This window comes from Durio zibethinus, chromosome 14 (assembly GCF_047325235.1).
Source record: "Durio zibethinus cultivar Kanyao isolate XHJ-2024 chromosome 14, ASM4732523v1, whole genome shotgun sequence".
Taxonomy (NCBI): Eukaryota; Viridiplantae; Streptophyta; class Magnoliopsida; order Malvales; family Malvaceae; genus Durio; species Durio zibethinus.
Window position 1 is genome coordinate 11,402,277 of NC_143175.1, and position 14,378 is coordinate 11,416,654.

The 14,378-nt window shown below is 33.5% G+C and overlaps 1 protein-coding gene across 1 annotated transcript; it reads left to right on the forward strand.

Moving 5' to 3' along the window:
* The first annotated feature begins 205 nt into the window (after positions 1-205).
* Positions 206-3,222, forward strand: LOC111294337 (methylesterase 17-like). The gene is made up of 4 exons (XM_022887610.2): positions 206-534; positions 626-766; positions 2,180-2,314; positions 2,714-3,222. The coding sequence occupies exons 1-4, from the start codon at positions 277-279 to the stop codon at positions 2,993-2,995; spliced, it is 816 nt and encodes a 271-aa protein (XP_022743345.2). The 5' UTR covers positions 206-276; the 3' UTR covers positions 2,996-3,222.
* The last annotated feature ends 11,156 nt before the right edge of the window (positions 3,223-14,378 follow it).

Here is a 14,378-nt window from a genome sequence, read left to right on the forward strand (position 1 = left end):
GGTGCCTTGTGGGTTGACCCTTAGAGCATTTTGAACCGTTGATAGATCCCAGAAGTTGGAATTATGTTAGTTTATTATAATAATTATGATGAAACTGGCCACAGACAAGCACAGCTTATTAAAAACTTCTAGTGATGATTAGATGAAGCAAAAATGATTACACTTTATGACTATTCCAACTATAAATGCAAAATCAGCGAGCTGTTTCTGAGTCTCCAAATCAACTGATTTCGTCTTGACCAAAAAAAAAAAAAGAAAAACAAAAGCTAGGAAACCATGGGAGAGGAGTTGAGTATGACAGAAACGGAAAGAGCGGCCATGAATCCACACTTTGTGCTGGTACATGGTGTTAGTGGAGGAGCTTGGTGCTGGTACAAAATCAGGTGCCTTATGGAGAATTCCGGCTACAAGGTTTCATGCATCGATCTCAAAGGTGCCGGGATTGATCAGTCCGATGTCAATTCTATTTTATCCTTTGATGATTACAACAAACCTCTCATGGACTTCATGTCTGCCTTGCCTGATACTGAACAGGTTATCAGTCATGACTCTATCATCTTGGATCATGTCACTATTATTTGTATGCAGGCGCAATACTCATAACAGAAGCTGATCTTATTTGCAGGTAATATTGGTAGGTCATAGTGCTGGAGGCTTAAGTGTAACAAAAGCCACTCACAAATTCGCCAAGAAAATCCGTATGGCGGTGTATGTAGCGGCCACTATGCTGAAATTTGGGTTCTTGACTGATCAAGATGTCAAAGATGTAAAACTTTTCTAACTACTCATCTATTCTTCGTCCGCCTTGCTAGCTGGCTATCTCATGGTGACAAATAAAATTCTATCCTGTTAAACCGTTCTGTGTAGGATTCTGTTTTTCTTTTTTTAACCTTGGATCTTGAAACATAGGGATAGGGGAGTTGCTAATGCCAAGAGATGTGCCAAATGCCAACTGTTTTCATGAAGGCTTGGCTGTCAGCCATTTCACCATGCCACATCCCATATATTCTACATATACATATATAGGAACCCAAAACTTTACAGTCGTTGCATCTTAATCGATTACCTTCAGTCACTGCTCAAGGTTGTTCACAGCTTGCAAGCGTGATCTACTACCATACACCTGTGTAGTGTGTAGCTTCCGGTTGGTTCATATATAATCCCAAGCTATCTGTTTCTCATCTCAGTCCCTTATTTTCAACTGCACAAAACAAGAGGCACAAACAGGGTTGAGAGAAAGGGAGCAAACAAACATCTGTCTTTTCTTCTTTTCTTAACCATTTCTAGGGAGTGATTCTCTTCTGAACGGCAGAAGAATAATCAATAATACACACTTTGCCATGTCACATGCATCCCATTGCCATCTGCATCACTCCTCTTGGCTTGCATTCTCGGCATGGGAATCAAAACGCCATTACCCTACTTGAGAATAAGGCCAAGCCAAGAGGACTTCATTATTTTCATATTACTGGTAATTACTTTTTGATCCGTTTCACATAGGATTCTAGTTGTCTTTTTTATTTACAAGCAATAGAATCTATTCCCTATCAGTTTTCTAATACTAAAACTTCACACTTCTCATTTGAATGGGGTGTTATTCATATATTTAGTTGTTTAATTGTTTTAACTAGACACCAGCTTTCTCAGAGTTTAATTTTCAATTTTTTTTTTATAACAGGAAGGAATGGATATATATTATCCTTTACATTTTATCCAATTAGATCTCTCCAATTACCCTTGAACATTTAAAACAAAAACCTTTCATGAGTTTCGGACTGCAATATTTCAAATTCCCCCTTTCAATTTTTGAAAGCATGCATGCAGTTGTTGTTGTCTTCATGTCTTTATGTCTGTTGAAGCAGCAAATGTACGTGCATTTTATTCTCTTCTTATCCTTGCAGTTGGCATTAGCCGACAATGCCATTGTTCAAGTTTACTTTTTGTTTAACTACAGTACTGTCACATTGCACTGGACTACTATTGTTAATCTACCTACAATGATTGAGAGTTGAGACAGGATAGAAATATAATTTAATTAATTTGTACTTTGCTGCTGAAATTGTGACTTGTGATTTTGTTAGTTAAAATTTTCATATGATTATCCTGGAAAAGTAAGCAATAATTAATGGCTGCTGTCAAGTAAAGCTTCATACATAGTTGATATATAAATGTCAAATAGGGAGTACCTGATTTATCCCAATTCGGTGAGGTGTACGAATTGGAATTTGGATTGGGACCTGAGCAGCCACCAACCAGTGCCATTATCAAAAAGGAATTCCAGCGCAAAATCATCTATCAAATGAGCCCTCAAGAGGTAATTTTTATGTCAATTGAGTATTAAAACTACCTTTCTTGTCTTGGTCTCTTCTATGTTATGCTTTGGCATGTCAATCTTCCCACGCCCATTTCTTCTTTTTAATAACCTTTTCCTTCGGAAAGACGAGGAAACTAGAACCAAATATGTCCTGATCTTGTGCATAAATAAAAAGAACCCGCAGTAGTGAGTCCATGAAAAGTAGGCTGCTAGTCACTGGCACAAACAATTTGCTTGGGCTCAAAACATAGAAAATGTATGGTAGTGAACATATTAAATGAATTGAATTGTTTAGATTAGGTTATCAATTTTTTTTTTTCAAAAGTTGATGTCAAACTAGTAGACAAATGCATTCTTAACCCCGGTAGAACACTTTTAATGATAGCATTGCTGCTGCAGGATTCAACTCTAGCTACAATGCTTTTAAGACCAGGACCGACCCTAGCATTGCAGAGTGCTCGATTCACAGAAGAGCCTGAATTTGTGGACAATGTGCCCCGGATATACATTAAGGCAATGCATGATAATGTTTTAAAACCAGACCAACAGGATGCTATGATAAAGAGATGGCCGCCATCTGAATCGCATGTTTTGGACAGTGACCACAGCCCCTTTTTCTCTGCCCCATTTTTACTCTTTGGCTTGCTGGTTAAAGTTGCAACTTCAGCTGGATATAACTAGCTGGCTGCATAAATGTCAAACGAGAGCCTTAATTCATTAGCATTCTTGTTGCAAAAGAGAATTTGTTGTTATTTTCTAGAGTGTGAAACCAATCACAATAACTACCTACATGTCCTGATAAATAAAGATTACTTACGAAATTATGAATATTCAGCTAAGCTGATTTATAGGCTACCAACTGGATGCAATAGAACTATAAATAGAAGTATAGAACATGATCTCATCCCTATTTTTTCTCAATATTTCACAATTTACATTTTTTGTCTGTCATGGGTGAAAGTATATTCTAAGTAACTAATTATTTCAACCACATTTAAACCAGAACTGTTTTATTGTGATTGCATCTTGGTTTTTTCTTTATGATACGGAAAATAGAGTGGAATATTTTAATGTTGGGGATCGCCTTAAAACGTCCAAGAGCAAATCTGTGTTTGCAGTTTAGAACAACAAAATCCCCACGAGTGAATCCAGCCATAAATCCACGTGCTTGCCAGTTTTTTCATTGCATAAAATTATATATATTATGTGTGTGTATATATATTCCTGTTCAAATCCTTGCAAAAGGGGTTAGCCGACATTGCTACTGTTAACTTTACTTTGTTTAACCACTAATTATGTTCGATCACACCAAATGATTGACTTTGACAGAATGAAATGTGCGCAAAACATCATATATATATATATATATATATATATATATACATGTGCACGCGCCGCTTTGGTTTAAAATTCACAACCATCTTTCTTGTCTTGTACTACGTCTATATTTTGAACAGGATCAAGGAATACCTAATTTATCCGAATTTAGAGACGTGTACGAATTAGGATTAGTATTGGGACTTGAACCGATCATCCTCCAACCACTCCCATTTGCCAAAACTGAATTATGAGTCCTCATGCTAAGGGGTTAACCTTAATTTCATGGCACCTTGCAGTACCTTATGTGACTGTGGCCTTTGCTTCTGTTACTGTTACATTTTGACGTTGCATTTCTCTGTTCACAATTTTCCACAATTTTCCAGTTTTCACTGCTTGGAAAACCATAGGGTAAAAGCCAGGTAAAGTCAGGCTTATAGCAAGTTGTACTGAGGCAGAAAATTTGCTCTGGGCCCTGGAAACATGAACTAAAGAAATAGGAAGGCAAACAGTTATGACATTGAACTTGAATTTGCTGTATTCTTGATCATCAGTCTGAAAGTGTTAAACAAGTTTAATAACGGCATTTCTCCAGCATTCCACTATAATTTTGAGGGCAGGACCATTTCCTAGCATTAGTTAAAAGGCCGGTTAGCAAATGAGAGGGTGATGATGTGGTTAAGGTGCGCGGTGTTTACATTACGGTCTGATTTGTATGCGTTTGGACATTGACCACACTCCCTTCTCCACACCATTTTTGTTCTTCAAACTTGCTGGTTAGAGCTGCTGCAACTTCAGCTGGACTATAATATTACATATATTTATTTATATTCAGGTACGGATGTACATAGTCGCAGAGGAGAGAGCTGTACCCACGGAATTCCTAAATTGTTTTAGGCTTAATGAAAAAAATTCAAAAGTTTTGAAAATTAAAAATATTACCACGACTAAAAATATTTTTATCAAATTTGATCCCACTAAATTAAGGTTCATACAAAAAAATATTTTATTGTTTATCTAATAATTGAACATTGACCCTTTGGATATTAAAAATTTTCGTTATAATAATATATATATTTGTAAAAAAAAAAAGTAAATCATTTTTAGAGAATTTGAAATTATTAAATTTCAAATTTCCCTTAATAATTTATTTAAATGAATATGAGATGATTGTATATAGATAGCGAAACCTAGAGATTGTACTATTTAAATAGTTTTAACCACTTCTTTAGCACAAAAAAAAAAAAAAAAAACATATAAAATATGAAGTAATTAAAAAAATTATTTAGATTTATATCTTCATTTTTTTTTTATTGTATGTAAGAAAAGAGACATTTTTATCCTTCAAATTATAATGAATAAGAAATAAAATTTGTTTATTTATTTGAAGTAAATAATAAAACTAGACATATTAGAAGTGAATAATAAAATTAAATATGTTAATTTTTATATTATTTTTTCATATATTATATTTATTTTTAAAAATTTTATAAGTAAAATTTTATTAAATTAATATATGTGTTTCTATATTGAAAATTGATTTATCTAAATAATAATAAGGTTATATTTGTTAACAATGATATAATTAATTTTATGTACAAACATTATTTTTATAACAAAAAAAATTTTGCGTACAAAAAATATGTTATACATCCTGATTTTATTGTAATTTTTTTTACATTAATTTGTATTTTAATAAAAAATTTTAAGTTAATATAAAATATTTATCTTCACTTATCATAAATTCTAAATCCATCATTGTTTATATCATTGGTGTTTTTGAGTCTAATCAATTTAAGTTGGGTTTGTGTGGAAATTCCTCATTGATTATGGAGCCAGCCAACCAACCAAATATTTAGTGATGAGCACGGGGCAATTTACATCAAATTAAGTAGTTACTTTGCCTTATTTATATGCACAAATCGTTTAAAACAATAGCATCTCACTTAAACTTTTTTTTTATTTATAATCTTACGATTAGTTAATCATAACAAAAAAATTATGTAAAAATTCATTTAAAAATGTACCTTCTACTTAATTTTTTATGAATCTTATAAAAATATTATATTATAATTTATTAATTATATTATAGTTATTATAAATGATATGCTTTCAATCAAAATAATGAATTATGATTTCATTGCAAAGAATCACCAATCATATGTAGTATGTAAATCATATGTACGATCAAAGTATTTTAATAATATTGAAAGGAAAATGATTAAGTTATATCAGTGTAAAATTTTTTAGTTTTATATTTTTTTTTTGTCTATTAATTTTAATATATTCAATAGATAAATTAAAATTTTTTATTTATTTATCTCTCTCATCTCTTAAATCTATTAAATTAATGATTAAAAATAATATAAAAAGGTTATTGGATTTTTATGAATAATCCTAAATATCATTTATGTATTGATTAATTTTTTTTTTGTTTTGCTGATAGTGCATTAGTATATTTTATTTGTTTATTTTCTTGGGTCAAATTCGAGAATTTTATTGCACATGAAATTAAGTACAACTCATTTTCCCTCAACACGGAAAGCCTCAAGCTACCCTTGGTCCTTATAGAGCCCTGCACATTCTACAATCTCCAAGGAGCTAAGTTCAAACTTATTCTACAGGGTGGGCTGGTAACCCATCTCTACTTTAGATGTTTACTAAGGAGGATGGGGGTAAATTCACCCAGTTTTATATGCACATCCCCCTCTTGACTTGCTTTGCAACCCAGTCCGTCGCTTTATTAGCCTTACGACTGATCCACAAACATTTAAATCCCTCAACTTTATTTTTCCTTGCCTTTATATCCTGTATAATAAGAAAAACTCTCTAACACCCTTTCTTGATCTTTCCTGTTATTTCCTTGTATAAGAGCTCAAAATCAGTTTCTAACATTATCTTCCTAAGCTGTATACTTTCTATTAGAACCACACCTTTCAAAGCCAAGGCCTCTGCCTCTATACCAGATTTTACAACCACTATTTTTTTGCAGTCCCTCACATTACTCTGCCTTCCTCATTCCTCACAATCACTCCTATGCCCGCTTGCTTAAAATCTTTGTATGCACCATCATATAGTTAATCTTATTCCATCCTGTACCTGGCCTACTCCATTTCTCATTCTTCTCTTGCCTTCTTTGCTTCACATTACCCTTTTCCCGTACTTGAACTATCATTATCTCCTTTACTGCTTCCGTAATCCTCCTTAAACATTTTAGAGGTTCTAACATTTGTTCGTGGAATGCCACAGCTTATCTATATTTCCAGATTATCCAACATTTCATTGCTATAACAATAAAAAACTTTCTGTTCCTTTTTCCTTCAGCTTCTCCCACACTAAGCACCTTCCCCAGCCATTTTTCCAACGTCGTGATCTACTGCCTATCAACCTTATACCTTATGTCCAATCCATACCACACCAATTGAGTCCATTCACATAAAAATAATGTATGCTCAGTTGACTCCTTTTCATTTTCACATATTGGACATAACGCTGACTTTCTCATCTTTCTTCTGTACAAATTCCATTTCGTAGCAACCCAATTTCCATAAGCTCTCCATAAAAAATTCTTGACTTTATTTGGCACTGGTAGCCTCCAAATCATTTTCCAAACCTTATCCTCCACCACAAAGGAACTTTGATGGATTTCTATAGTAGATAGCATTTTCCTTATTCTTTAATACATGATACCCTGCTTTTACAGTATAATTCCCATCCTTATTATTTTGCCACACTGTCTTATCCTTTCTACCATTCTTACTCACATGGACTGCCGTTATGGCTTTGCACTATTCTTCTGTTATATATTCCTTAATTATGTCCAACTTCCAAGAGCCATCCCTACCATCTATAATCTCTGCTACTTTCTGAAGTATACCCTGGTCTGGTTCCCTAGAACAAGTCAAAATATAGTCTGGCACCCACCTGTCCTGCCATATATTTCCATCTTCCCCATTCATCACTTGCCATAGCATTTTTATACTTTATAAAGTCTCTTCCTTCTAATATACTTGCCCAGGCCCAAGACGCCTTTGAACCCTTCTTTGCTTCCTAAATAGAACACTTAGGAAAGTAAATTCCTTTAACAATTCTCAACATTATTTGACATTGCTTTGCAAGTAGTGCAATATTGAATAGATATAAATCTTTAAATTCCATTCCTCCATTCTCTTTCCTATTCGTAAGGTTCAACCAGCTCACCCAATGAATCTTCCTTTCATCTTTCTATTACCCCCACCAGAAACACGCCATTGCTGGGTTGATCTCATCACAAACCTTCTTTGGAACTTTGAAACACTGCATTGTGTAAATAGGAATAGCACAAGCTACTGCTTTTATAAGTACTTCTCTTTCTCTTTGCGATAATGTACTCCTCTTCCGCGTTGACAGCTTCTTTAAAATTCTTTCCTTTATACACCCATTACAGCACTCTTTGACTTGCCCCAAAATGATGGAATACCCAAGTACTTTACTAGATTTGCTATAACCTGGACCTGCATCCGATCTGCCATCTCGTTTCTAACCTGCTCAGGTGTGTTAGAGTTAAATATTATACTGGATTTATTAAAATTTACCGCCTGGCCAGAACTTTCACAATATTTTCTTACAGTAGCCCCCATAGTGTCACAACTATCCTTATTAGCTAGTAAAAAAAACAATGAATCATCTGCAAATGAAATGTGAGACAGTATAAGGCAATCCTTACCTAGCTTTATACCAAACAGACTCTTTGACTCAATAGCTCTATTTACCATCCTAGACAAGACATCAACAAAAAAAAAGAGGCAAGGGAATAGAGGATCCCCTTGCCTATGACCTCTAGATGGAAAAAATTGTGCTAGATTTCTTACCTTTGACAATTATATTGTAGGAGATAAAAGAAATACACTCTTTTATCCAACTAATCCATTTGTTATCAAAACCCATCTTCTTCATTACTGCTATAAAAAAAATCCCATTCCACTTTATCGTATGCTTTTTTCATGTCCACCTTTAACGCCATTTCAAACTTCCCTCCTCTTTTCTTGAGCTTCAAATAGTGAAACACCTCATTAACAACTAGGATGTTATCTTGAATCTGCCTCTTCTCCACAAAAGCACTTTAATTCTGTGTGATTAAATCTTCCATACACGGTTTTACCCTATTAGCCAACACCTTGGAAATGATCTTGTAAACAAAATTGCAACAATTAATAGGTCTAAGTCAGACACTTCTTTTGGTTTCTTTACCTTTGGAATAAGCACAATGTTAGTCCTATTCAACTCTTTTAACATATGCCAACTGTGGCAAAAACCTTGCACAATCTTCATGACATTCTCTTTAACAGTCTCCCAATACTTCTGGTAAAAAAATCCATAATAACCACCAAAGCCTAGTGATTTCATTGCTCCAAATTCAAAATCTTCTTCCATAATTTCCTTCTCCGTAGTCTCTCTACTCAGATCCTTATTGATCTCATTTGACACCATTTTTGGAACTGCCTCTAATAGTTCTCCCCATTCTTCTGTCCCTGCTGTAGCAAACAGCTCCATATAGAATTTGTGAAACTTTTCCTGGATCATTTCTCTTTTTCCATCCAAATTCCTCTTCCTGATTTATACTAAATATTTTATTATGTCTTCTCCTCTGCATAGTTGATTGATGAAAGAATTTAGTGTTTTGATCCCCATACTGTAACCACTTTACCCTAGATCTCTGAAACCAATATTTCTCATCTCTTTGCCAAATGACTTTTGGTTCCTCCACCAATTTTTGTACTTCCACATACCCCCTTGACTTGTGCAATCCCCATCTAGTATTTCTGCACTCTTATTCATCAACTCAGCAATTAACTTTTTATTATTTGGAAAAGCCTTTCTGCTCCATTCAATAAGCATCTTCTTGCATTGTTTTAGCTTTTGTACCAATTGGAAAACATCGGATCTTTTGAACTGCGCCTCCCACCCTTCTTTTATTATTGACCCACATTTCTCCTTCTTTAACCATATAATTTCAAATTTAAACTGCCTTGGTGCTTTCATATCTCTATAATCTGAATCAACCAAGATAAGTGAGTGATTTGACCCTAATATTGGTAAATTGAACACTTAAGATCTAGGAAATCTCTCTATCCATTCCAAATTCACCAATGCCTTGTCTATCCTTTCCTTTATGATACCATATTTCCTTTCATTTATCTAAGTATAATTTTGCCCCTGAAAATGCAAATCTATCAAATTGCACCTTTCAATCATCTCTCTGAAACCCATTATCTTCTTTGTAACTCTTATATTCCCTCTCTTTTTTTCCCAATTGTAGAGAATATCATTAAAATCCCCAACACATAAACAAGGACATTCAATGTTTCTTGCTCTCTCGCATGTTAGCCCCCACACTGCCTGTCTTTCTTCAAACTCCGGTGGTCCATACACCTAAAAAATCTTAACCTTTTGTCCACTGTCATCATCCTCCACCTTCACATCAATCAAATTTTTACATTTTCCTTATCACTTGAACACTAATCTGATCTTTCCACCAACAAGCTAATCCTCCACTCAATCCCTTTGGTTCTACATAACATGCCTAATCCATCTTCATTTTTCTTCTGATCTTTTCCAATTTTTCTTCCTTATTTTTAGTTTCCATAAGAAAGAAAAACTGAGGGTCATAAGTCTTTCTAAGCTCTTTTAAAGCATCCACTATCAAGGGTGACCCTGTCCCTTGACAGTTCTGAGATAAGTACCTCATGGTCCTAGGGTGGCTGTTGTAGGACACCCAGCATAACCTTCAGTGCCTCCTATTCCTTGTTCTCTCTCTTCTAGAACCTCTCATAGCTGACCCTCCTTCCTCAAATTTGCCTTTAATCTTCAAGTTATAATCCTTCTCGACTTCTATCTACTTTCTATGTCCTTCTATTTTGGCACCTCTCTTACCCTGCTTCCGTCTATTTTCTTCAAAACACCTAATTGAATCCTCGCCCTTGTCTTCAACCTCTTTTTTTGTACCATTCCAGCTCTTCACATGCCTCTACTCCTTTTCTTTTCAGGTTCAATAGCTTCATCCCATATGCTAGTAGCTTTTCATTTTCCACTTTCCTACCCTCGCTTAGTTTACTTATCCCCTCAACTCCTTCATCATTCACTTTGTCAGGCGACAGCTCCACTATAAAAGGCATCTCCTCACAGTCATTTAGGATCCCCTCTCTTCACTTGCCTTCTCATACATTTCATAACCGTATTATCTCTCATTAAACCTCTATTATGATCCTCCGTTTTAGTAATTCCCATATGAACAATATTATTCTTGTTTTGTATTTCATCAATATCTTATACCAAATCTTAACCATAAAATTCTAACAGTTTTTTCAATTCTCCTTGTAATGACATTCCACTGACTTCATCTTTTGAAGCTACTTCCCTTCTTTGACTTCCACTGATGGCAGTTACATCTCTAACTTCTTTCCCTTTCCCGTCTAATCTTGTAACCATTACCTTTTCAGAACTACCTTTATCAGTCACGCACTCCAGCGTTTCTTGACTTTCACGTGCCTCTGCACCAGTTTCCTCCTCCTTCCCCTATTTTCCATGCGCCTCCGTACTTGTTTCCTCCCCTTATACATCCGTTCCTTCATTTCTTTGCAGCTACCACATTTTTCCTTATTGACTAGTTCCAATCCCCCTCCTTTCCCTGGCTTTTTACCTCATCCGCCCCCCTGCACACCATTTCATCCATCCTTATTGGATTAGCCTTCATCCATACTCCATACCTTCTACTTCCTCCTTTTACTGTCCGATATTCAGATACATACTCATAGTTCTTCAAAACATGCCCTAACCTTCCACATCCAAAACAAAAATCAACAATCTTCTTATACTTTATTTCTGCCCACACCTTTCCCCTTCCCTCTCGAGGAACCTAAAACCCAGCCACTAAAGGCTTCTTAACATCCACTGTAACTCTGATCCTAAGAAAACTCTTCCTGATCCCAGATCTCCATGACGGGTCCTCCACTTTAACCAATTTCCTAATGATTCTCCCTATTTTTTTCAAATTCTGTAATATCATCAATCATCTCTAATGCAAATTATGTATCTATATCCAGAAGTTAACATCAATGAAACATATTTCTTGAACCCTCAAATCTACATCCTGCCTCATTAGATTCAAGCAATAACCCATCACTGACCATGGACTGCTATCCAATGCTTCTTTCATGCTCTCTTTATCAACGAAATTGATCGCATACAGATTCGCACTCAACTCCTTAATCCCCACTGTTTTCTTGATCGGCCAAATGCTTTGAATCATTCCCATTACCCCTTTCCTGTTTCGATTCTTATCAATTAATATTTTCTCCACCAGCGTCGCCAACGTTTCCTTTATTAGCTCACTACTTCCCTGCTCCAAATTAATCTCCAAATCCCCTTCCATCCCCAGCAAATCCAAATTAGATTGATTATGAATGCCTAATGAAAAGATGAACACAAAGTGGAAGTCTTATGTTACCCTGTCAACGTAGGATCTTAGCAAACAATTTTCCATTATAAAACGAACCAAAGCAAAACCTAGCAACCAGAAAAAGAAAATAAAATAAAAAGACTCGTAACAAAACCTTCTAAAACATCTACTGATTCATAGTTCAATGGTAAAGGTTGCCCTGAGAAAACTCTAGTGAAAAAATTAGCCCTTAATCGACGACAAAAGCAGAAAATATAACAAAGAATTAACTCTCACTATGATGAAAAAAAAAAACTCTCACCAAGAGAGAAAATCCATGAAGAAACAGAAGCTCACAATTAGAGAAATTATTAGTAATTAACTAAAAGTAATTTTTTTTTATGAAATAATAATAATAACAACAACAATAACAACAATAATAATAATAAGATTTAAAGAATTCATTGTAAAATGGTTACGAATTTAACTTCAAGATAAATCATATATAAATGATTGTGTATATCTATACATCTATACATAATATAAAAATTATTCTGAACTATTAGTGCATTCAATTTTAACCTAACTCAACTTTTATGTTAAATATAATTTTAAGCATAATTGTTGAAAAAATAGTAATATTAAGGGATAAAGATATCTTTCTATTAATTGATATTCCTAATTGCCTTTTTATTGATTTTCAATTATCCCTTTTAATTTTTCTTTTCTCCTCTTTTCTTTTCTTTTATGAGCAAAGATATATATATATATATATATTTTTTTTTTTTTTTTCAAATTTGAAAAAAAAAAAAAAATCAAATAGGAGTGGTTCATAGGTGCAATTAGAGGTAGTGATTTTTTTTAGGTGAGTTTTTTTTTTGTCAAATTAAGACAAGAGATTTGATTTTTTATGTTTTACAAATTTTTTTTTCATTTGGTTCTTAGGTGAAGCTTCTGTTTTTATTTTTGGGTTGAGTCATTTTGGGCATTTTAGAAAATGCCAAGATAAGTTAGACCACTTTATTTTGATTATACGAGGGTGTTGGTTTTTTGGTCTTTTTTGAATAGGTTCCTAATTAAATTGAAAGAAATTCATGACTAACTAGAATAATGAATATACAAGTGTCATATTGGTGCATGATATGTAAGGGTTGAATCTAACAATAATTGTGATTAAATTAATGGCATATCCATTCAAGAAAAAATTATAAATATTCGTATCATGATAAAATAGAATTGAGATGACCAATTTTTTTCTTAAAGAAAATCATTAATTCAATAAAATTAACAAATGTTATGCTATTGTTGAGATTATAGAATATATATATATATAGGATACTAAGAATATGATCAAGTTTAGTTCAACAATAAAAGACTTGCAAAAGAAATTGCAAATGATTGAGAGCTTCTCTCTTTATTTCAAACCTATCTAAATCATTAAAGAAGAAGAAGAAAAAGAAATGCCTTAGCTGACAAATATTTTCTTTTTCAACAAATTTAAAGTTGCTTCCAATAGACAACTTAAAATAAAATAATAAGTTAGACAAAATCTATAACATGAAAATTTGTTCATTATAATTAGCTAGGTTTCACTCACTCACTTTCGGCCTACTTTCATTTGTGTATAAAATTAAAATAGTTTCCAATAGATAACTTGAAATATAATAATAAGTTAGACAAAGATCTATAAAATGAAAATTGATTTCTTATAGTTAACTAGGCCTTACTCATTCACTCTTAATGTACTTTCACTTGTATGCAAAATGAGATTGCCTAAAATCTTATAGGATTTCACCTTCAATGTTCTTGGACCAACCAAAACATTCCTTGCCAATATGACACTATATCTTCATTGTTCATGGATATGCAAATTTTTCTCATGCATTATTTAGTTAGCCAATCTACTTGCCAATAGTTCACAGGCTTGATAGTCTTTAAGATATTGTATGTACTTACATTTTAGCCATTGCTTCTTGCATATGGTGGGATAATCAAATCATGTTAAAATGGTTCTTGAAACATTTAAATATTTTCCACAAAAAATTTAAAAGATTGCTTATGTAATTTCTATATTAGATAATTTTAGTTGTGTAGAAGGCATATATGTGGTGTAATGAAATACAATAAGGTGGGTTTCTTTTAATGGAAAGGATGTAATATTTAACTTGTTATGGCATTGAATAAGCTTGAAAGGTTTTAATCAGACTATCATAACGTATAAATCCATAGACCAATCATTAGATACAAACTTAAGAAGTCATCATCAATATTTTTTATCTACATAAGATTAGCCACCTAACTAAATCTGTCTTATTTTAAAAACAAATCTCA

What these genes read in the sequence shown, in the direction of transcription:
- LOC111294337 (XM_022887610.2), top strand. Translation starts at nt 277, where the DNA reads ATGGGAGAGGAGTTGAGTATGACAGAAACGGAAAGAGCGGCCATGAAT. An exon ending in CCTTGCCTGATACTGAACAG is followed by an intron (nt 535 to 625) that starts GTTATCAGTCAT and finishes TCTTATTTGCAG; the next exon opens with GTAATATTGGTAGGTCATAG. An exon ending in CTGATCAAGATGTCAAAGAT is followed by an intron (nt 767 to 2,179) that starts GTAAAACTTTTC and finishes AATGTCAAATAG; the next exon opens with GGAGTACCTGATTTATCCCA.